Below are 23,702 nucleotides of genomic sequence, written 5' to 3'. Positions count from 1 at the left end.
TGCCCTATTATAATAAAGATGTGGATACTTTGGAGAGGGTTCAGAGGAGGTTTACCAGGATGCTGCCTGGACTGGAGGGCTTATCTTATGAGGAGAGGGTGACTGAGCTCGGACTTTTTTCATTGGAGAAAAGGAGGAGAAGAGGAGACAAGATAATGAAAGGCATAGATAGTCTCTGGCTAGCGACTCTATTTCCCAGGACAGAAATGGCTAACAAGAGGGGTCATAGTTTTAAGCTGGTTGGAGGAAGGTATAGAGGGGATGTCAGAGGCGGGTTCTTTACACAGAGTTGTGAGAGCATGGAATGCATTGCCAGCAGTTGTGGAGGCAGGGTCATTGGGGACATTTAAGAGACTACTGGACATGCATATGGTCACAGACATTGAGGGTGCATACATGAGGATCAGTGGTCGGCACAACATCGTGGGCTGAAGGGCCTCTTCTGTGCTGTACTGTTCTATGTTCTATGTTTAAATGTTATAAGAATGCTCAAAGTCTTAAGAAATTTTCATGATAATTCTGAAATATCATATTGAAAACAAGAAATTATACTAAGGTATTGTGTAGTTGCTTAGGCAGACATAAATGATTCCACAGCATTGTTCAAAGAACAGCACAACCTCCTTATATCTTACCTAATGTTTATCATTTTTAACAAAACACCACTAAAAACAGATCATGCAGTTTGTTTATTCGCTGTTAGTGAGATTTTGCTGCTTGCGATTTGCCAGCTGTATTTGCCACTATAACAGTAGCTACACTAAAAGAATTGGCTGTGAAATATTTTTGATCTGCTAGAGATAGCAACCACCATAAAACCAGCCAATTTTTCTTCTGCATTTTCAGCTCTTAAAACAGAAAGTAAAACATTCCAGACCACTTAGTCTTCCTGGCATTTCATTAAAATTAGTTTCTTATTGCTCAGTGCAGATTCATGAAAATTATGTCTATAGCGTTAAAAATTAGAATTTTTTTAAAAAAGCAAAATGCACACACTTAGTTAAACACTATTTTGTTATTCCTTCAGAGGATGCAGACATACCTTCTGTGCAAAAGGTAAGCAGTATCTTGACTGAGAGATGTGAGTGATTTGAAAAATGTTTTCTCAATACTTATCATTTAAATCTAAGTGATTCACAGTCAACATGATCAAATGACAAAAAAAGTTTCAAATTCTTGGGGGTTGGAGGAAAGCTACTTCATACTTATCAAATTTAACTAATTGCTTCATAGTACCGAACTTAAATATTGCTAAGACAAGAAGTTAAAGCTTTTCATCTTGCACTTATCAGAACTAGGTGTGAGAAAATTACACCATTTTATACAGAATAAATAGCGGGTGCTGACCATTTGATCACCATTACAGTGGAGATGCAGCAAGAACAGTTAACCGTCAGTCTTGATTCTCAGGCCAAGCAACCAGTTTTTGACTGGTCATGAGGTTGCCATGTGGATGCAGCAGAAATCGGCTATCTTCGCAACCCTGTTTTGGATGAAAAAGGTGCATTCTCTTTGCCTATATAAAATAGAATCCTCTGTATTTGTAGATATTTTCTAATTAACCTGTCCAGAGATGTCATTACACACTTCTGAAGCAGGTGGGGCTTTAACCTGGGCCTTCTGCCTCCGAGATAGGGACACTACGCGTGCACCACAAGAGTCCTTCTTGTTTATGTACTTTCCAGCAGGGTGCAAACGATACGAGCTGCAAGCCTGACTGATGACGACTGTAGGAGAAAGTGAGCACTGCAGATGCTGGAGATCAGAGTCAAAAAGTGTGGCACTGGAAAAAAACATAGCGGGTCAGGTAGCATCCTAGCACCGAGAGAGTTGACATTTTGAGCATAAACTCTTCATCAGTAATGTGGGGATCGTGACTATTAGGAGTCAGATTATTTGAATTAACAAAATCACATCTAATGATGGATATACTTTTCAGAGGTTTACAAGCATGGGAAGCTTGAATTCTATTTACATGCAGTTTTGCTAGGCCTTTTTGCTGCCACATTCAAAAATAGCCTTGATGCCAAGCACAGCCATTCTAACCTCACTTCTGGAATTCAGTTCCTTTGTCCACGTTTGGATCTAAAGTTATAACGAGTTCAGTGGCCCTGGAAGAACATAAACTGGGTGTCAGTGAGTGGAATATTACAAAGTACGTGCTGTTTGATAGCACTATTGATGACACCTTCCATTACTGTACTGATGATCCAAAGTAGACAGACAGGGCAGTAACTGGCCTGGTCAGATCTGTCCAGCTTTCTACTATAGGCGCAATTTCCACAATGCTGGGTAGATGTCAGTGTTGCAACTACACTGGAACAGTTTGGTGAGGATAGAGCCAGTTCTAGAAAACCGGTCTTCAATACTGTTGCCATATGCTGAGAGCCCATAGCTTTTCAAGTATCTAATGCCTGCAACCATTTCCTGATATCACAAGGAGTGAGTTGAATTGGTCGAAGGCTGGCATTCATGATGCTAGAACTTCGGGAAAAGACCAAGATAAAACATTCACGTGGCACTTTTGGCTAAGATTGTTGCAAATGCTTCAGCTTTATCTTTTGTACTGATTCACCAGGCTCTCCCACCACTGAAGAGGGTGATGTTTGTTGAGCCTAAACTTCCAGTGAGATATTTAATGTCCACAACTAGGAATGACAGGACTGCAGAACTTTGTCTGGTCCATTGGTTGTGGAATTACTTAACTTTAGTTATCATATTTGGGTTCTTTGGCACACAAGTATTCCTGATTTGTAGCTTCAGTAGATAGATCTCTCATTTTTAGGTATGTCTGGTTCAGTACCTTGCATTCCCTCCTGCACTATGCATTGAACCAGGTATAAGCCTCCAGATTGATGCTAATGGTAAAGTGGGTGGCCCACAAGATTGCAGATTGTGTTGGAGTACAACTCTGTTGCCCCATTGCACCTCATAGGTACTCAGTCTTGTGTTGCTAGATCAGTTTGTAGTCTATTCCATTTAGCACAATGATAGTGCTACACAACACAATGAAGAGAATTCTCACAGGACTGTGCAGTGGTCACTCTGATATTGTCATGGACTGATCCATCTGTGGCAGGTGGGGTAAGCACTAATAGTAACCATGAGATCTCCTTATGTTTGACCTGATGCCATGAGATTTCAGGGGTCCACAGTCACCTCCATCCTGATTGTCGAACATTGTGCCCCAACTCTGCTGGAACTGGCCTGCCAATGGAACAACAATACAGGTGTTGTGTAGGATGTTGTAAGTAAGGTATGATTCCTTCAGCATAATTATATCAGGCTGTTTCTTGACTAGTCTGTAAAATAGCGCTCTCAATTTTCGTACTCCCTCCCAGATGTTAGGAGTGTAAGGACCAGTTTCATTTTTTTGGACTGTAGACTAGAAAATGGGAAAAGATACTTCTTTCAAGTTAAAAGATAATTTTTCTGTTTTTAAAAAAACAAATTACTCAAGTTTGTGAGAAGATTTGTAGCTTGGGTGCTGGTTATTGTGGTTCTGTTCGCCGAGCTGGGAATTTGTGTTGCAGACGTTTCAGCCCGTCTGGGTGACATCCTCAGTGCTTGAGAGCCTTCTGTGAAGCGCTTCTGTGTTGTTTCCTCCAGCATTTATAGTGGTTTGTCTCTGCCGCTTCCGGTTGTCAGTTCTAGCTGTCCGCTGCAGTGGCCGGTATATTGGGTCCAGGTCGATGTGTTTGTTGATTGAATCTGTGGATAAGTGTCATGCATCTAGGAATTCCCTGGCTGTTCTCTGTTTGGCTTCTCCTATAATAGTCGTGTTGTCCTAGTCGAACTCATGTTGCCTGTCATCTGCATGATTTGCTACTAAGGATAGCTGGTCGTGTCATTTCGTGGCTAGTTGGTGTTCATGGATATGGATCACCAGCTGTCTTCCTGTTTGTCCTATGTAGTCTTGTTTGTGCAGTCCTTACATGGGATTTTGTACACTACCTTGGTTTACTCAAGCTGGGTATCGGGTCCTTTGTCCTGGTGAGTTGTTGTCTGAGAGTGTGGCTGTTGGTTTGTTCACTGTTATGAGTCCTAGTGGTCGTAGTACTCTGGCTGTCAGTTCAGAAATGTTCTTGATGTATGGTAACGTGGCTATTCCTTTGGGTTGTGGCATGTCCTCATTCCATGGTCTTTCCCTTAGGCATCTGTTGATGAAATTGCAGGGGTTTCCGTTTTTGGCGAATACATTGTAGAGGTGCTCTTCTTCCTCTTTTTGCAGTTCTGATGTGCTGCAGCGTGTTGTGGCCCTTTTGAACAGTGTCTTGATGCAACTTCTTTTGTGTGTGTTGGGGTGGTTGCTTTCGTATTTCAGGACTTGGTCTCTGTGTGGCTTTTCTGTATACCTTTGTGGTGAATTCTCCGTTCGGTGTTCTCTGTACCATCACATCTAGAAATGGTCTAGAAAACCCAAACTCTGGTCAGATATGTGGATGACACCTTTGTAATCATTAAAAACACAGAAATAGCGAACACACACCGGATCATTAACGCCACACTCACAGGAATTAGATTCACTACAGAGGAAGAAAAGGACAACCAACTCCCATTCCCAGATGTGATGGTACAGAGGACACCGAACGGAGAATTCACCACAAAGCCACACGCACAGACCAAGTCATGAATACGAAAGCAACCACCCCAACACACACAAAAGAAGTTGCATCAAGACACTGTTCAAAAGGGCCACAACACACTGCAGCACACCAGAACTGCAAAAAGAGGAAGAAGAACACCTCTACAATCTATTCGCCAAAAACGGATACCCCCGCAATTTCATCAACAGATGCCTAAGGGAAAGGCAACGGAATGAGAACATGCCACAACCCAAAGGACTAGCCACGTTACCATACATCAAGAACATTTCTGAACTGACAGCCAGACTACTATGACCACTAGGACTCATAACAGCACACAAACCAACAGTCACTCTCAGACAACAACTCACCAGGACAAAGGACCTGATACCCAGCATGAGCAAAACCAACGTAGTGTACAAAATCCCATGCAAGGACTGCACAAAACACTACATAGGACAAACAGGAAGACAGCTAACCATCCTTATCCGACTAGCCACAAAACGACATGATCAGCTATCCTTAGTAGCAAATCACACAGATGACAGACAACATGAGTTCGACTAGGACAACACTACTATTATAGGAGAAGCCAAATAGAGAACAGCCAGGGAATTCCTAGAGGCATGACAGAATCTGTGGATAAGTATCAACAAACATATCGACCTGGACCCAACACACCGGCCACTGTAGCGGACAGTTGGAACTGACAATTGGAAGCGGCAGAGACAAACCACTATAAATGCCGGAGGAAACAACACAGAAGCGCTTCACAGGAGGCTCCCAAGCACTGAGGATGTCACCCAGACAGGGGATGAAACGTCTGCAACACAAATTTCCAGCTCGGCGAACAGAACCACAAAAAACAAATTACTGGAATATATTGCAATTTTACGTTGGTATTTCCTTATTCAAACAGAGGGGGAAAAACAATAACATAATTTCTGTCCATATGGAGTTATATTTGCATTAGTGAAAAGGTTTTGCACGGCAACAGACTTTATTGATTTTTCAATTAGACCGCTTTTGTCCCTGGACTCAGGATTGTTCAGCACACTAACCACCTGACTGGTTAACAAGAGGCTACAACCTTACACGAGGACAATCAAGAAAGTTTTAATATGCAAAAACACCTAAACCTCTCTCTCTCACGTGTGGAGAAATAACAGAAAATCATTTGATATTCTCACTTACTATTTCTCTGCAAACTGTTTTCCACAAATTTCCTTGTTGAGTTGTAAAAGGGTGAAAAACCACCTTCAAGCACAACAAAATCTCAACCAATAAATGAAAAGTTCAGAATTGGATCTCAAAAACTTCATGTCATGAACAAAGAATTAGAAGGAGTCAGAAGTAAGCCAAAAGAAATAACTAAATCAATATCTGTGATCCTAACTAGTGCTCATGCCATTTTCTATTTTCTTTCATTTGTTCAAGCACAATACTTGTGCCTTGCCTTGTCTCTCTGTGCATCATATTCTCATATCTAATGGCATGAGAAAAAGGGTAAAAATAAAAAGTTATAGAACTAGAAGTTAGCAATTTATATTTCTTTCTTGCCACTGATTAAAAATACTTTAGTTAAAATAATTGCAATGAAAATAAACTAGTTATTCTTTTAACCCGAATTAGAGTTAGGTAACATTAAGCCAGTCAGTGCTTTAACCACATTTTCACATTTGTGACAACTCCAGGAATACTGGAGCCAGATTTCCAGCACACTATCCCAGGAAGTCAAAGTCTGGGACACAAATAGGTTAAATCTGCCTGCTCTGGGCAATATTTGTCTTAGTTTGCTGAAGGGAACGAGAACAATGCTAAGGAAATTCTATGTTGAACTCCTTTATTTAATTATTTGCTATGATCAAGCATTAGCCTTGATCAATATAGCCAAGCTAATATCAGACTGATAATCAATAAAGTCAACAATCAGCAGCAAGAAATTAGCAGTCCAGATGTCGGTAACTACTATCTGGGATAACCAAGAAACAATGACCAGCATTTTGTAAACCCACATCTTGGTATTAATGAACTCCAACTCACCTATTTCAAATGAAGCAAAATAAATTCAAGAAAAATTGCAAACACTGAAGTTTCTTGGTTACCCCAGATATTAGTTGCCTACAGCTGGACTGCTCATTTCCTGTTGCGGATTGTTGACTTTATTGATCATTAATTGTACTACAAAAAAGTACAATTTTGTTGTGCTTTTTAGAAAAATAATTGCCAATAGGTTTCATGCGAGACCACTAAGTTTCACCCAGGGCTCAGGAGCTTTGCTAATCATGTTGAAAACTGGTTTATTTTGATTTTATTTCATTGAGCCTTGGTAAGGTGAAATAAGAAACAGAATCATTGTTAAATCACCTGGTACTTTTTCTCTGAACAGAACTCCATGTTGTCAGTGATTATTCAGACATTTGGATAATGAGGAAAGGTCTTCATAATGAGTTTTCCCCTTCATTGACCAGAACAACTGACAACCACCTCCAACCCACTGTTTTTACATATTAGTAGCAGCAGGAAAAATCTGAACAATTGTGCAAAGCACAGCTTGCAACTTTTTGTGCACAATTGTAGTATGGAGCATTTAGTGGTGAGTTTTAATAAGAGATTAAAAAATAACAAATAATCAAATGTGCTTCCAACATCAACACCAGTGGCTTGAAAGTAAAAGATAATCAAAACGAAAGTCACTCAAGGATATTTGCTGAAATGTTTTGTGGTATAGATTTGTTCATTCATCAGTGTCAACTTCTTCTCAGAAGAATTTCCACATGGATCTTCAATTTGGTCTGCCCTTATTAATTCCACGTATGTCAACCCATTACATTTGCAATCCATTTTCTCCTTTGCTTCCCTTTATATTTCTATCTTTTCTTGCAATAGCTATCTTTGCCCAACATCTATACCAACACTGTGATAGAAATACTGCATCTTTATATTATATTCTGACTTCCTCTTTTCTCTAGCCATTTCCAGCATTTCTTCATTATTCTGTGTAGGAAGTTCAATCACTCTCCTCATGTCACTTTGCTTTATGTCTATATGTCAGAGACACACAACACAGATAATAAAGTATAGAAGCTCAATATTCTTTCATTTACATTCAGGTTCAGTTTCTCTTGTAAGTTATGCATCACTGGACAGTACACTGAAAATCAAGCCCTGCTATTCACTGAGTTCTGCAACTTGCCTGATTTTCAGATGCAGGTTGACACAAAGCATGGGCTAGGTTTCAATACTTAACAGGAATTACTACTAAATACAAGTAGAATCAAGAAAATCGATTCTAACTATAGTTCAATAATTATGAATCATTGGCATACAACTTTACTAATTACAACTTTAGCTACATTTAAAAATACTCCTTTATACACGCACATTCATTCACAGGGAAAAAACATTGGTGTTATGATGGAGGGAAAGCTGAAAACAGTTCAATGGATCTGTTGGGTTGATTCTTATGCTGATGAGAATCCTGCTTTTTGGTCTTTCTTCTCTGGATGTTTTCATTGGTTTGCAGGAGGCACAGGATGGCTGGTTCACACTTCTATAAGGGCTCTAACTTGTTAACTAAAATTCACAGCTAAGAGCAACTGCTAAAGGAAGAGTAACTGGCTTTCCTCTGGCTTAAAGAGGGGGTTCCTGCAGAAAACAGATGTAGCTCTCAAGCAGACAGAAATTCAAAGGCTTCTCTTCATCTTTTTCACAGGCCCAAACTTCAGCTATCTGAGAACTCATCATAGTTACTGGCAGGAACAAGGTCTTTGTCATCAAAACTGGTCACCAGACCATAGATCAATCAGCTACTTGTTGCAAGCTGAATTTGTACACACCTTTAAATCAAGCTGATCAGCCGCTTCTCCTGTTACTGATTTAGTCAGCAGCTGCGTAACCCATGTTTATAATAAAATTATCAGTTACTTGCTTTCAAAGTCACACTATAATCCTTCAGCTATGCTTGGTTTTTAAAACAAATTTTCCACATTTAGTCAATCAAAATATAGATTATTTTCCAAAGTCTTCAGAGAAAATATATCCTTCTTTCTGACAATGCTGGTATCGGGTGTCTCAATGCTCATTCAAATCTCACAATCACATCTCCTAACATTTGTAATAAACTTCCCACGGTGTGTGAATTTTTCATTTGTTCCATGATTTGTCCATTTGCTTTAATTTTAACTTTCAGGTTTAGGTCTCTGCTTTTTACCACTGAATGGAAAGATCATCAAGGTATTCTTAAATCGATATTCCAGATTCCTTGTTTTCATTTTGCTTACAATTTATGCAGTTTATGACATGGCAAGCACTTGTCCTGACAAAAATACACAACTGTATATAGACATCTTTTTAAATTCAACTGGAAAAAAAATGTGCTCACACTTGTATCTATTTCAACATCCACACACCAAGTGACAATACATAATCTCCGGAGAGGAAATCTCAGAGTAAACTCTTGTTACTTTATCCGATATAATTCCCAGGAAGCACGTTGGAATATTTTATTATGTTAAACGTACTGCATAAAGCTGAGTTGATGATATGATGTCCTCTGTAATTTGAAGAAAAAGGTTTTGTAGAAAATCTTTATTATACATTACTGAATGGCACAATTGCTAACTGTTTTAAAATTTCATAACAATACTTCAGAAAAAGACTTGATATAATCTTGTACAATGTTCTGAAATATATTCCAGTTTATACAATAACAAACTTGAAACTGACCACTAATATTCAAGGTAGGAACATTACTTTGTGACAATTCTTCCTCCAAAATTTACGTTTCACATTCTACTGTTACACTGTACCTTTCTGATATTTATAACACAAGAAATATCCGTTCTGGCAATTAACAGTTTTGATACGAATTAAATCACAACCAGTGCAATTACATCAAAAGCCACAAAAACAAGTCCATGCTAACTGGTTTATATGACACTCCTTAACTATAACCTCATGAGAATATTATATAGTAGACTAATTTTCCTCTTCCACACAGGAAAAGTTTATACAAATGTCAGAATTAAAATTTATTGTTAAATATAGAGACATTTTTTGTTACAGACTTAAGGCCATTAAGTTTAGGAAGCAGAGTGTTGCAAGTATTTGATTTAAAAATGTTTAGGTCTACAGATGTTTAGTTTGCTTTATCCAAATATTGGAAGAAATTACCTACTAATTCACTACATCACACAATTTCATTTTAATTAAAAAAATTGATGGAAACGTTGAGGACCTAACTACAATCTACCAGTTTACTGGGTTCATTCTTTGATGTATTCTGTTAATTATTATAAGGACAGTGCATAATTTCCTTTAGAAAAGCATAGCTTTAGAAAAGCAAACCAAATGTTGTCCATCACACGGAATGCCGCACTGCAGCACAACAAAAATATCAAAGTGCTATGACCCAGTTTAATTTACATCAGTACAGAAAATATGAAACATTCTGTGCAACTTTAAACTGACTCAAAATTCTTCTACTTAGTGAAAAGTTCAACCAAACATTAAACAGACTTCGGGACTGTAATTCATGTGTTACCTGTAGATATACATGGATAGCCTAAATGCACACACCACTACATAAACTCTAGTTTGTCTGCAAAAGTTACATTTTTTTTTAAAAATCCAAATGTTTCAAAACTATTTTAAAAAAATCAATAATCTCGTACTATCATAAGCTCAAGAAGTATCACTAATTTCACTTTTATTGGGCAAGATGGGGTTCAGGAATTCTGCTATGGTTTCCTCTCCAGATTACAGTCTATCATTCTATCCAAAGCAGACATATTAATGTTTAGCAAAGGGAGTATTGGTCTTAGCTTTGTGGCTAAATCACCGACTAATATTAACTGGTTGGATAAAATAAAAAAATCAAGATTCACAAGCCTTTGTAATATGCATAATTAGCTGAAATGTTGTTTGTAGACTTACAAGAATCAGCTTTAGGCAAGGAAACAAAGCAAAATCAAACAGAAATCTTGATGTGGAAACAAAGATTTAGTTGGGAGGTTATGTTGCGGCTGTATAGGACTTTGGTTAGGCCACTTTTGGAATATTGCATGCAATATTCAGAAGGACATTGTGAAACTGAAAGGGTTTGGAGAAGATTGGCAAGGATGTTGCCAGGGTTGGAGGATTTGAGCTATAGGGAGAGGGTGAATAGGCTAGGGCTATTTTCTTTTAAGCGTCGGAGGCTGAGGGGTGACCATGTAGAGATTTATAAAATCATGAGGGGCATGGATAGGATGGGGTGGGGTGGGGGAATCCGGAACCAGAGGGTGAGAGGGGAAAGATATAAAAGGGACCTGAGGGGCAACTTTTTCATGCAGAGGGTGGTGCACATATGGAGTGAGTTACCCGAGAAAGTGGTGGAGGCTGGTATAATTACAGCATTTAAATGGCATCTGGATGAGTATATGACTAGGAAGGGTTTGGAGGGATATGGGCCAGGTACTGGCAAATGGGACTAGATTAGGTTAGGATATCTGGTCAGCATGAACAAGTTGGATCAAAGAGTCTGTTTTCGTGCTGTACATCTCTATGACTCTATGACATTCATGTCTTTTTTTTGCTCACAGTTCTCATACAAATTTACATACCATAAATAATTTTCTGCAGCAGGGCTCCATTGTCATCTAAGTTATAACCAAAAGCAAAAGCGCTCTACCAACAGATCCTCCAAGCCCTCATCTACTACCTACCACCGAGAACTGCAGTCCACCATACAGGCACCACTTAAGAGCTCTTCATCATGTTCAAGTTTTGTACCAGAATCCCAACAAGTAAGACTAGGGAAAAGGTTCACACCCACACACTTAATTGTTCTACTTCAGAAATGGAGTAAATAAAAACAGGTATCTCTCATTGAAAAAAATATACAAGCATTACTGATGTGCTTTTAACAATACATCAAAGGAGGAATGCTCTTTTTATGAGCTGTACAGAATGTAGAACTAAACAGTTTTATGTAAAATCAGCTTTACAATACAGTAACAGCTATTTCCACTCCTAAGAATGCAAACTTAAATTCTTCCAAGACCTATCTGAACATACAACACACAGGCTGATAAAGCCAAGAGAGTAACACAAAGATCAGAATCAATGATAGACAGTCCTGGGTTTGATGACATGTCCAACGTCTCTCTCGTCCGCTGCACCCAATCTTTTGGGTTCAACCACCAGCTGCTATTGATATTGCTGTCCTTTCTGCAATTGACAATGATTCCAAATCAATGTCGAAGTTGCTTCCCAAGAAGGGTGCTTGTGCTATCAAAACAGCAAGAAAATATCATGTACTAAATTTCTAGGAAGCTACAATTTCAGCTGTATTCCTGCAAACACCAGAGACTCTGTACATACTTAATTATCTGGCTTCAATATTGTAATTGGAATGTATCCTATGATGAGAAAGACCACGACATAAGAGTAGGAGTGAGGCCATTCATCCCATCGAGGCCACTCCGTCATTCAATCATGGCTGATGGGCATTTCACTGCCATTTACCCACACTCTCCCCGTAGCCCTTAATTCCTTGCGAGACCAAGAATTTTTCAATCTCTGCCTTGAAGACATTTAACGTCCCGGCCTCCACTGCGCTCCGTGGCAATGAATTCCACAGGTCCACCACTCTCTGGATGAAGAAATGTCTCCTCATTTCTGTTCTAAATTGACCCCCTCTAATTCTAAGGCTGTGACCACAGGTCCTAATATCCTTCCTGACAGAAACAATTTCCGAGTGTCCACCCTTTCTAAGCCATGCATTATCTTGTAAGTTTATATTAGAATTCCTTTCAACTTTCTTAACTCTAATGAATATAATCCCAGGATCCTCAGCCGTTCATCCATATGTTCCATATTCATCCAGAAAGTGCACTCCATATCAAATAATCACGTGGCCTAGTTTTGAAATTTTCTCAAAATTACTTAGGAAGCTGTTTGAATGTTCTGGAAACGTGAATTACCTGGTTCACTAAAGCATCAGTTTCTTTTTGAATAATTTCAATACCTCAAAATCACTTAATGTATTTAGTTTTCAGCAGTATCTATTACGCAATGAAACACATGGGCTACTGCATTTCCCAATCAATAATATTAACCAGCATATGGAAAGTACACTCTTCTTCCATAATGCTAAACAACCCTTAAAAAGAAACAGAGCGACCGGAAGTGGCACATAGCAATTCGTTTCAACATCTCATCCGACAATCGGAAGTTTATAACAAATGTAACTACAACGCATTCATTTGGTGGATGGAAAGTCTTTGCACACGAAAAACCTCGGCTACACCATCTCAGTGCAAAACAAGATCGCGTGAGTTTGTATAAAGGTAAAAGCTTCGATCAATTTAAAGTCATGCAAACTCCTTGAGAAAAATTGAAAAAAAAAAGTCGAGAAAAGTTTGCGCCAATAGCCTTTTCGCCGAGTTTACTCAGACAGAGGCGAGATCGCTTTGATCAGTAGTTTTTTTTCGTTGTTGTGAAAGAGTGATACTAGTGTCACTTTTCCCAACCCACGGCTGCTGTCTGTGTTAAACAAGCAAACACAATTCCCTGCGTTTTCTATTTATAGTTGACGCTGGAGGGGACTTGTTTGGCGACGTGATCAGTGAAATTGACGACAGTTGCCCGCCAGCAGCTCCACTGACCCCCGCACATGCTGCTCAAACTCCACTCAACTCCTCACCCCGGAGTGCACCTTCCCCCACCATCCCAGTGTTTACCTCCCACCCTGCACATCCACCCGTCCATCCACGCGGCACCCGGGCGGACACCACTCACCCCCAGATCACATAATTCGTCTTCACATTCTTCGGCCAGGAAAACTCTCCGAAGATGACCTCGTCCCCCTTCACCACAATCTCCTTCTTCTGGATGTTGTATTGACGCAGTACGCTCAGCACATCCGCCATCTTGCCTCGGCCCCTAACAACCGGGTCCTGAGAGCCGGGGCTGCCCCGCTGCACTGCCTGTCGAGAAGGAAGCGGAACAGGACCCCCTCCTCCCTCCCCGGAGCCGCCCGGGCGGACTGCCTGAACGGGCGGAAACGATGTTCGCGCTGTGGTCGAGTGGAGCTGTCGGCTGAGGATCAAAATCAGGATAACTGCAAGCTGTAAGGGGTGGGGAAACAAAAAAAAATACACGCACACGGGGAAGCTCACTCTTTCATTTCGAATGAGGACTGGTGATAAAGTGGTTGCCGTGTCTGCGGGTCTCCATTGACAACGGCTTCCCCAGGAGGTGGAGACAGGCGCCACACCAGCAACTTGTGGCTGAAAGCACCCAGAGCTTACTAACTAGCGAATCCACGAACTAACCAATTCACGAAATCGCTCAGTAATTTGTTAACTAGAGAACCAAATTACTAATGCGGTAATGTATATCCTGGCTACAGAGGTAATTAATTCATTATCTAACTAACCCAGTAACTAGATAATAGATTCACTAACTAATCCACTAGCCAGATAACTAATCCACTCACTAGATAACTAATTCAAATGTTTGCCTTCGTGGCCCATTCAGCTTGCTGTGAGTCTCACTTAACAGTATTAGTTCAGGTCATGGATAAAGACTCTTTCAACCTTCTGGTGGTCAATCGTCTGGAAGAAGAGGCAGTTTTGGACCGTGTAAGTGTAACTAATAACATTTAGGTTTATGAGTTGCAAAGAAGTTCTACACACATTAACAATTGAGCGACTCTGCACATCCTTTTTGGGTGAATTTGGGATAACACGATTGAGAATCGTGTTTTTATTAAATAGAAAAAAGTTCATTGACATCAAACCACTGTCAGTATGATCAAATCTATCAAAATACTGATGCCTAATGGTTTATAATGCAAACTGAATCAAAATTTATACTTGCCTTATTTAAGACCTTTCATTTTAAGTGATTTTGATTTAGTTCACTGATCAGCAGTAACACCTCATTAATTATAGATTAAAATTTGTGATAAATATACTCCACACCACTATTCTAGTGAATCCAGATTCAAGCTTTCATTCTACGTTCACTCATCCACGTAGGCAACATTACTAACCTCTGAAACAATAGGTCATTTATTATGCTTTTCCAATCAATCTTAATTTTCCACATATTTAACAATTCGTAACTATAGCAACCCATGTTTTCATTGCTCTCAGTTATTCTGAACTCCACAGGCCCCTTGTACTACTCAGAATTGACTTTAAAATTGTCACCATTAAAGTGTCTCCATGTCCTCATCTAACTCAATACCAGTCACCTCCAGACGTATTACTCCTTCATGAACGATAGACCTTTCATTTGACCCTCTTTTCTGCCACACCACCATGATGAGTTCTCCTTTAACATTACTTCTACTGTTTAGCTCCCTAAATGTAAGCCCCCTCAAAAAATTCTATTGAACTATTTCTTTTGTTCATCCTCTAATCACTTCAACCTTTCTTTTGCATTTGTTGTTTATTTTTTGCTTTAATGTAAAGTGCGGAATTTTTTTTCTTGAATGAATGAGTGCTGTAAAAATGTAAACTGTTGTGAAATGTATAGCTGTATTTTAAAGTTGGAAACAAAAAAACTGCAGATGCTGGAATCCAAGGTAGACAAGCAGGAGGCTGGAATAAGGCAGCAACAGGAGGTGGAGAAGTCAATGTTTCAGGTGTGACTCTTCTTCAGGACTGGGGTTGGGCGTATGGGGAGCTGCAAATAAAGGGAGTGGGAAGGCAGGGTGGTGAGGTGGGGATAGGTGAACACAGGTAGAGGGTACAACCTGGTTGATCAATGGGGGGAATGAATCCAGTCGGTGGCTAGAACTAAGGGTCGATGAGAGGTTATGGGAAAGGAGTCTGGCGATGGGAAGGGACGCTATTTGAAATTGGAGAACTCAATGTTGAGTTCTCCGGGCTGTAGGTTTCCCAGGTGGAAGACGGACATGAGCATCTCAGCCGGGCCCACAGGGGCTGATCTGACCTCCCAGTCACCATCCGTTTTAATTCCCCTTTCTGACATGACCACCCTTGTCGTCCTCCTTTGTCGGAATGAATCAAACCACAAATTGGAGGAACAACACCTCATCTTCTGCCTGGGCAGCCTGCAGCCCAGAGGACTCAACATTGAGTTCTCCAAAGTCAAATAATCTCCCTTCCCAGCCCCTTGCCCCTTCCTTTCATTCCTTTCATCGACCCTTACTTCTCACCACCATCTGGATTCATTCCTCCTATTGACCAACAGGGTCATACCCTCGACCTGACCTCCCTGCCCCGCACCCCTTTATCTGCAGCTCCCCATCACACGCACGCTCAGTCGTGAAGAAGAATTACACCCAAAACGTCCATTTCCTGATGCTGCATATTAAGGTTGGGCAGAGCTAGAATATTTACAGTTTTTCTATTTTGAAATAATTGTGGTGGTTAGAGAGTATTTAGACAATTAATTCTTGTCCAAGACGTCATAGAGTCACAAGATCTACAATATAGGAAAAGGTCCTTTGGCCTAATCTGCACCAGTCAAAACAATCACTTAACCGTTGTCGTTCTCTTTATTAGGACTTGGTCCTTTGCAGTACATAGGTAAAAACAAGGACTGCAGATGCTGGAAACCAAAGTCTGGATTAGAGTGGTGCTGCAAAAGCACAGCAGTTCAGGCAGCATCTGAGGAGCAGTAAAATCGACGTTTCGGGCAAAAGCCCTTCATCAGGAATACAGGCAGAGTGCCTGGAGGGTGGAGAGATAAATGAGAGGAGGATGGGGGTGCCATAGAGTACAATAGGTGAGTGGGGGTGGGGATGAAGGTGATAGGTCAGGGAGGAGGGCGGGGGAAGGTAACAAAGAGTGCAATGGGTGGATGGGGGTGGGATGGAGGTGATAGGTCAGAGAGGAGGGTGGAGTGGATAGGTGGAAAAGAAGAAAGGCAGGTAGGACAAGTCATAGGGACAGTGCTGATCTGGAAGTTTAGAACTGGGGTGAGGCGGGGGAACGAGAAATAAGGAAACTGTTGAAATCCACATTGATGCCCTGGGGTTGTAGTGTTCCGAGGCGGAAGATGAGGCGTTCTTCCTCCAGGCATCGGGTGGTGAGGGAGCGGCGGTGAAGGAGACCCAGGACCTCCATGTCCTCGGCAGAGTGGGAGGGGGAGTTGAAATGTTGGGCCACAGGGCAGTGTGGTTGATTGGTGCGGGTATCCCAGAGATGTTCCCTAAAGCGCTCTGCTCGGAGGCGTCCAGTCTCCCCAATGTAGAGGAGACTGCATCGGGAGTAACGGATACAATAAATGATATTGGTTGATGTGCAGGTAAAACCTTGATGGATGTGGAAGGCTCCCTTAGGGTCTTGGATTAAGGTGAGGGAGGAGGTATGGGCACAGATTTTGCAATTCCTGCAGTGGCAGGGGAAGGTGTCAGGATGGAAGGGTGGGTTGTAGGGGGACGTTGACCTGACCAGGTAGTCACAGAGGGAACGGTCTTTGTGGAAGGCGGAAAGGGATGGGGAGGGAAATATATCGCTGGTGGTGGGGTCCATTTCGAGGTGGCGGAAATGTCGACCGATGATTTGGTTTATGTGAATGTTGGTAGGGTGGAAGGGGAGCACCAGGGGGGTTCTGTTCTTGTTACGGTTGGAGGGATGGGGTCTGAGGGCAGTGGTGCAGGATGTCGGTGAGATGCATTGGAGGGCATCTTTAACCACGTGGGAATGGAAATTGCAGTCTCTAAAGAAGGAGGCCATCTGGTGTGTTCTGCGGTGGAACTGGTCCTCTTGGAAGTAGATACGGCAGAGGTGGAGGAATTGAGAATACAGGATGGCATTTTTGCAGGAGGTAGGGTGGGAAGAAGTGTAAACCAGGTAGCTGTGGGAGTCGGTGGGTTTGTAAAAAATGTCAGTGTCAAATTGGTCATCGTTAATGGAGATGGAGAGGTCCAGGAAGGGCAGGGAGGTGTCCGAGATGGTCCAGATGAATTTAAGGTCAGGGTGGAATGTGTTGATGAAGTTGATGAATTGCTCAACCTCCTCACGGGAGCACGAGGTGGCGCCAATGCAGTCATCAGTGTAGCGGAGGAAGAATGGGGAGTGGTGCCGATGTAACTACGGAAGATGGACTGTTCTACGTAGCCAACAAAGTGACAGGCATAGCTGGAGCCCATATGAGTGCCCATGGCTACCCCTTTGGTCTGGAGGAAGTGGGAAGATTCGAAGGAGAAATTGTTCGGCCAAACAAATGAGAGTGTCAGTGGAAGGGTACTGTTGGGGATATTGGGAGAGGAAGAAATGGAGGGCTTGGAGGCCCTGGTCATGGCAGATTGAGGTGTAGAGGGACTGGATATCCATGATGAAGATGAGGCGTTGGGGGAGGGGGAAACGGAAGTCTTGGAGGAGGTGGAGAGCATGGGTGGTGTCTCGAACATATGTGGGGAGTTCCTGGACTAGGGGGGATAGGACATTGTCGAGGTATGTATGAATGAGTTCAGTGGGGCAGGAGCATGCTGAGACAATGGGTCAGCCAGGGTGGTCAGGCTTGTGGATCTTGGGAAGGAGGTAGAACCGGGTAGTGCGGGGTTCCCGGACTATGAGGTTGGAAGCTGTGGGTGGGAGATCTCCTGAGGTGATGAGACTCTGTATGGTCTGGGAGATGATGGTTTGGTGATGGGAGGTGGGGTCATGGTCAAGGGGGTGGTAGGAGGTGGTGTCCTCGAGTTCGCATCTGGCTTCAGTGGTGTCGAGGTCAGTGCGCCAGACTTCCACTGCGCCCTTTTTATCTGCTGGCTTGATGGTGAGGTCGGGATTGGAGCAAAGGGATTAGAGGGCAGTGCATTGTGAGGGTGAGAGTTGGAGTGGAGGAGATGGGTAGACAGATTGAGGTGGTTAATGTTCCGGCGGCAGTTGGAAATGAAGAGGCCAAGGGGAAGTAATAGGCCAGCACAGGGTGTCCAGGTGAGTGGAGTGTATTGGAGGCGAGTGAAGGGGTCCTCGGAAGGTGCGCGGGAGTCCTGATTGTGAAAGTAAGCACTGAGGCGGAGGCGGCGGAAGAATTGTTCGACATCACGGCGTGTATTAAATTCATTGATGCGTGAGAGGAGGGGGATGAAGGTGTGTCCTTTGCTGAAGCCTAATCATTCGTCCTCAGTGAGGAGGGGGTTTAATGGTGAAAACTTGGCAGGGCTGGGAGCTGGGATCTGATGTGGAGCTGGGAGTGGGTGTGGAGCCTATAATTGGAGTGGGTGTGGTGGTGGGGGGAATGGGGGTGGATCCATGAGCAGGGGTGGTATTCCTCTCAGATTCTGGGGGGGTGGGGATGGTGACAGTGGGATCTCTGGGCGGGGTGGGCATGTCAGCAGAATGCAGGTGAGTGGCGTTGGTGGGGGTGGAAGTGGTGGCAATCACGGCAGTATGGGGGGCTGAAGTCAGAGTGTGTCTGCGATGATGTGAGAGACGGAAGTGATGTCACCTGTGGTGCATGAGGAACTGTGAGGGGTGCAAGTGGCTGTGGAAGCGGCCATAATGGGGGCGGAATTGATGTCTTCAATCAGTGTGGGGATAGTGGCTGCACCAGCTGCATGGCTAATGGCGTCCGAGCAGTTCCAGAGGCTGGGGGAATCTTCTGGAATGTTTGAGGAGCGCTGGTCACATCCATTCAATATCATTTATTGTATCTGTTGCTCCCGATGCAGTCTCCTCTACATTGGGGAGACTGGACGCCTCCTAGCAGAGCGCTTTAGGGAACATCTCTGGGACACCCACACCAGTCAACCACACCTCCCTGTGGCCCAACATTTCAATTCCTCCTCCCACTCTGCCGAGGACATGGAGGTCCTGGGCCGCCTCCACCACCACTCCCTCTCCACCCAATGCCTGGAGGAAGAACGTCTCATCTTCCGCCTTGGAACACTTCTACCCCAGGGCATCAATGAGGACTTCAACAGTTTCCTCACTTCCCCTTCCCCCACCTCACCCCAGTTCCAAACTTCCAGTTCAGCACTGTCCCCATGACTTGTCCTACCTGCCTATCTTCTTTTCCATCTATCTACTCCACCCTCCTCTTTGACCTATCACCTTCATCCCACCCCCATCCACCCATTGTACTCTTTGTTACCTTTCCCACCCTCCTCCCTGACCTATCACCTTCATCCCCATCCCCACTCACCTATTGTACTCTATGGTACTTTCTCCCCACCCCCACCCTCCTCGCATTTATCTCTCCACCTTTCAGGCAGTCTGTCTGTATTCCTGATGAAGGGCTTTTGCTCGAAATGTCGATTTTACTGCTCCTTTGATGCTGCCTGAATGCTGTGCTTTTCCAGCACCACACTAATGCAGAATCCATTGCATTATATGCTTTGGCATTATAAGCATACGTATAAATACTGTATTTCTTAAATGTTATGAGGGTTTCTGCCTCGACCACCTCACAGACAGTGAGTTCCAGATTCACACCACACTCTGAGTGAAGAGTTTTCACTCACATCCCCTCTAAACCTTCTGCCGATTACCTTATATCTGTGCCCCCAGTCCTTCATCCCTCCTCCAAGAAGAAAAATTCCTTTGTCTACCCTATGTATGCCCCTTATAATTTTGTGTATCTCAGTCATGTCCTTCCAAAGAAAATAATCCCACTCCTATTCAATCTTTCTTCATAACTAAAATTCTTCAGCCCAGGTAACATGCCAGTAAATCTGCCTTCCTGTTATTCTTCCCAAAGTGCATCACCTCACATTTAGCTGCATTGAACTCCATTTGCCACTTCTCAGCCCAATTCTGCAGTTTATCCAAGTCCCCTTGCAACCTGTAACATTCTTCCGAACTGTCCAGTACTCTACCGACTTTAGTGTTGTCTGCAAATTTACTAATCTATCCACCTGTGCCTGCGTCTAAGTCATTTATAAAAATTACAAACAGCAGTGGTCCCAAAACAGATCCTTGTGGCGCACCACTAGTAACTGGACTCCAGACTGAATATTTTCCATCAACTACCACTCGCTGCCTTCTTTCAGAAAGCCAGTTTCTAATCCAAACTGCTAAATCACCCTCAATTCCATGTCTCTGCATTTTCTCCATCAACCTACCATGTAGAACCTTATCAAAGGCTTTACTGAAGTCCATGTATACCATTTCAACTGCCCTACCTCATTCACATGCTTGGTCACCTTCTCAAAAAACTCAATGAGGTTTGTGAGACACAACCTGCCCTTGACGAAATCATGTTGACTATCCAAAATCAAATTGTTGCTTGCTAGATGATTATAAATCTTATTTCTTATAATTCTTTCCAAAACCTTTCTTACAACGGACGTAAGGCTCACTGGTCTATAATTACCCGGGTCATCTCTGCTGCACTTCTTGAACAAGGGCACAATATTTGCAATCCTCCAGTCCTCAGGTATTAAACCTGTAGACAATGATGACTCAAATATCAAAGCCAAAGGCTCTGCTGTTTCCTCACTAGCTTCCCAGAGAATCCTCAGATAAATCCCATCTGGCCCAGGGGACCTGTCTACTTTCACTCCTGCAATTGATAACACCTGTGCATAACTAATCTCCATCCTTTCTAGTCTAATATCTTGTATCTCATTCTTTTGTACAATATCCTCCTTTTCCTGCGTGAACACCGATGAGAAATGTTCATTTAGCACCTCTCCGATCTCTATAGGGTCCACACTCAACTTCCCATTTCTGTCTTTGACTGGCCCTATTCCTACCCTAATCATCCTTTTATTCCTCATGTACCTCGAAAAAGCTTTAGGGTTCTCCTTTATTCTATTCGCTCAAGACTGCTTGTGTGCTCTCTTTGCTCTTCTTAACTCTCTCTTTCACTCTTTCCTAGCTGATCTGTAACTCTCCATCGCCTCATCTGAACCATCTTGCCTCATCAACACATAAGTCTCCTTCTTCTTCTTAACAAGAGATGCAATTTATGTAGTAAACCACGATTCCCTTACCTTATCACTTCCTCCTTGCCTGACAGGGACATACCTATCAAGGACATGCAATATCTGTACCTTAAACCAGCTCCACATTTCGATTGTCTGCATCCCCTGCATTTTGCTACCCCATTCTATGCATCCTAATTCTTGCCTAATCGCATTATAATTGCCCTTGTCCCATCGATAACGCTTGACCTGTGGCATGTACCTATCCCTTTCCATCACTAAACTAAACATAGCTGAATTATGGTCACTCTCTTCAAAGTGCTCAACTACAACTAAATCAAACACCTGGCCTGGTTCATTACCAAGCACCAGATCCAGTGTGGCCTCCCCTCTTGTTGGCCCTTCGACATACTGTGTCAGGAAACCCTCCTGTACACATTGGACAAAAACTGATCCATCCAACATACTAGAGCTATAACATTTCCAATCAGTGTTGGGGAAGTTAAAGTCTCCCATAATGACCACGCTGTTCCTTTCACTCCTACTCAAAATAATTTTGCTAATCCTCTCTTCCACCTCCCTGGAACTCTGCGGAGGCCTATAAAAAAACTCCAAGCAGTGTGAGCTCTCCTCTGGTGTTTCTAACCTCAGCCCACACTACTTCAGTATACAAGTCCTTTTTAATGAAAGATCTAAACCCTGGAACCTGCAACATCTATTCCTCACCCTGCTCTATCCATGTCTCTGAAATGGCCACAACATCAAAGTCCCACCTACCTATCCATGCTGCAAGCTCACCTACCTTATTTCGGATACTTTGGCATTGGAGTAGACACACTTCAAACCAGTTTGCTGTCTGCCAGCACATTCCTGTGGCAGTGAAATCCTGTCCCTGTCCTTCCTACTGTCATCCTCCTGTGCACTGCAGCTACACCTCTGGTTCCCATCTCCCTGCTGAGCTAGTTTAAACCCACCTGAATAGCACCAGCAAATTTCCCACCCAGGATATTAGTACCCCTCTGGTTCAAGTGAAGACCGTCCTGTTTGTACAAGTCTCACCTTCCCCAGAATGAGTTCCAATTATCCAAAAACCTGAAACCCTCCCTCATGCACTTTCCTTGCAGCCACGTGTTCAGCTAATATCTCTCCCTATTCCTTGCCTCGCTATCACGTATCACAGGTAACAAACCAGAGATAACAACTCTGTTTGTTCTAGCTCTCAGCTTCCACCTTAGCTCCCTGAAATCCTGCCTTACATCCCTATCCCTCTTTCTACCTATGTCGTTGGCACCTACATGGACAACGATTTGAGGCTGATCACCCTCTCCCTTCAGGACCCCAAAGGTACGATCCAAAATATCATGGACCCTGGCACCTGGAAGGCAACACACCAACCGTGAGTCTTGTTTGTTCCAACAAACCTTCTATCTTAGTCTCTAACTATTGAGTCCCCAATGACTAACACTCTCCTCCTTTCCCTCCTTCCCTTCTGTGCAACAGAGACAGGCTCTGTGCCAGAGACCTGCCCCCTACTGCTTGCCCCTGGTAAATCGTCCCCCTCAACAGTACCCAAAATGGTAGACATGTTTTTCAGTGGTACCATACAGGGGATCCCTCCACTGACTGTTTTTTTCCCCTTTCGAACAGTCACCCAGTTTTCTTCTTGCCTATGATTAACTACTTCCCTGTAACTCCTATCTATCACAGCCTCTGCTTCCCGAATGATCCGAAGTTCATCCAGCTCCAGCTCCCTAACACAGTCTTGGAGGAGCAAGAGTTGGGTGCACTTCCTACAGATGTACTTGGATGGGACACTAATGGCGTCCCTGACCTCAAACATCATGCAGGAGGAACATTGCTCTCCCTGCACTGCCATCCCTGTTAGTCCCCTGGTCACAAAATTTAAAAAAACGCTTACCTGATATGCCCCTGATCTTTAAGGTTAGAGGAGGTGGTTAGGTGGGGTCTCAGGTTGAGAAAATACTGACTTATATAGCAAGACAAAAATAAATTTAAGAAGTCCCTCCTTTCCCAGAAACCTCTGCTCTCTGACTTCAAATTTAAAAGCTCAAATCAGTGACTCACCGCTCCCAGCAGGCCCCTGGTGCAAGCTCCTGCCTTTTGAGTTGCTGCTGCCACTGAAATACAGAAATGGAGGACTCCCGTGCTCATGGTAAATTTTTAAAGGCTCAAATCAGTGACTCACCGTTCCCAGCAGGCCCCTCGAGTTGCTGCTGCTGCTGAAAAACAGAAAAATCCCATGGAGTCGTACCTTTGCC

The 23,702-nt window shown here is 42.9% G+C and overlaps 2 protein-coding genes across 2 annotated transcripts in view; one reads left to right on the top strand and one right to left on the bottom strand.

The window, feature by feature from the left end:
* cdc73 (cell division cycle 73, Paf1/RNA polymerase II complex component, homolog (S. cerevisiae)) overlaps positions 1-13,520 on the bottom strand; it is a 322,523-nt gene extending 309,003 nt beyond the window's left edge. Inside the window, exon 1 of the mRNA XM_060830176.1 lies at positions 13,371-13,520. Coding sequence (XP_060686159.1) covers positions 13,371-13,501 — 131 coding nt within the window. The 5' untranslated portion in view covers positions 13,502-13,520. The remainder of the gene's footprint in view (positions 1-13,370) is intronic.
* A 434-nt stretch (positions 13,521-13,954) lies between these two features.
* glrx2 (glutaredoxin 2) overlaps positions 13,955-23,702 on the top strand; it is a 30,225-nt gene continuing 20,477 nt past the window's right edge. Inside the window, exon 1 of the mRNA XM_060829553.1 lies at positions 13,955-13,985. The gene's annotated coding sequence lies outside the window, so the exon portion shown is untranslated. The remainder of the gene's footprint in view (positions 13,986-23,702) is intronic.

The sequence above is a fragment of the Hemiscyllium ocellatum genome, chromosome 9 (assembly GCF_020745735.1).
Source record: "Hemiscyllium ocellatum isolate sHemOce1 chromosome 9, sHemOce1.pat.X.cur, whole genome shotgun sequence".
Classification (NCBI taxonomy): Eukaryota; Metazoa; Chordata; class Chondrichthyes; order Orectolobiformes; family Hemiscylliidae; genus Hemiscyllium; species Hemiscyllium ocellatum.
Note: the sequence above shows the minus strand (reverse complement) of the source record. Positions and strands in the feature narration are given on the sequence as shown.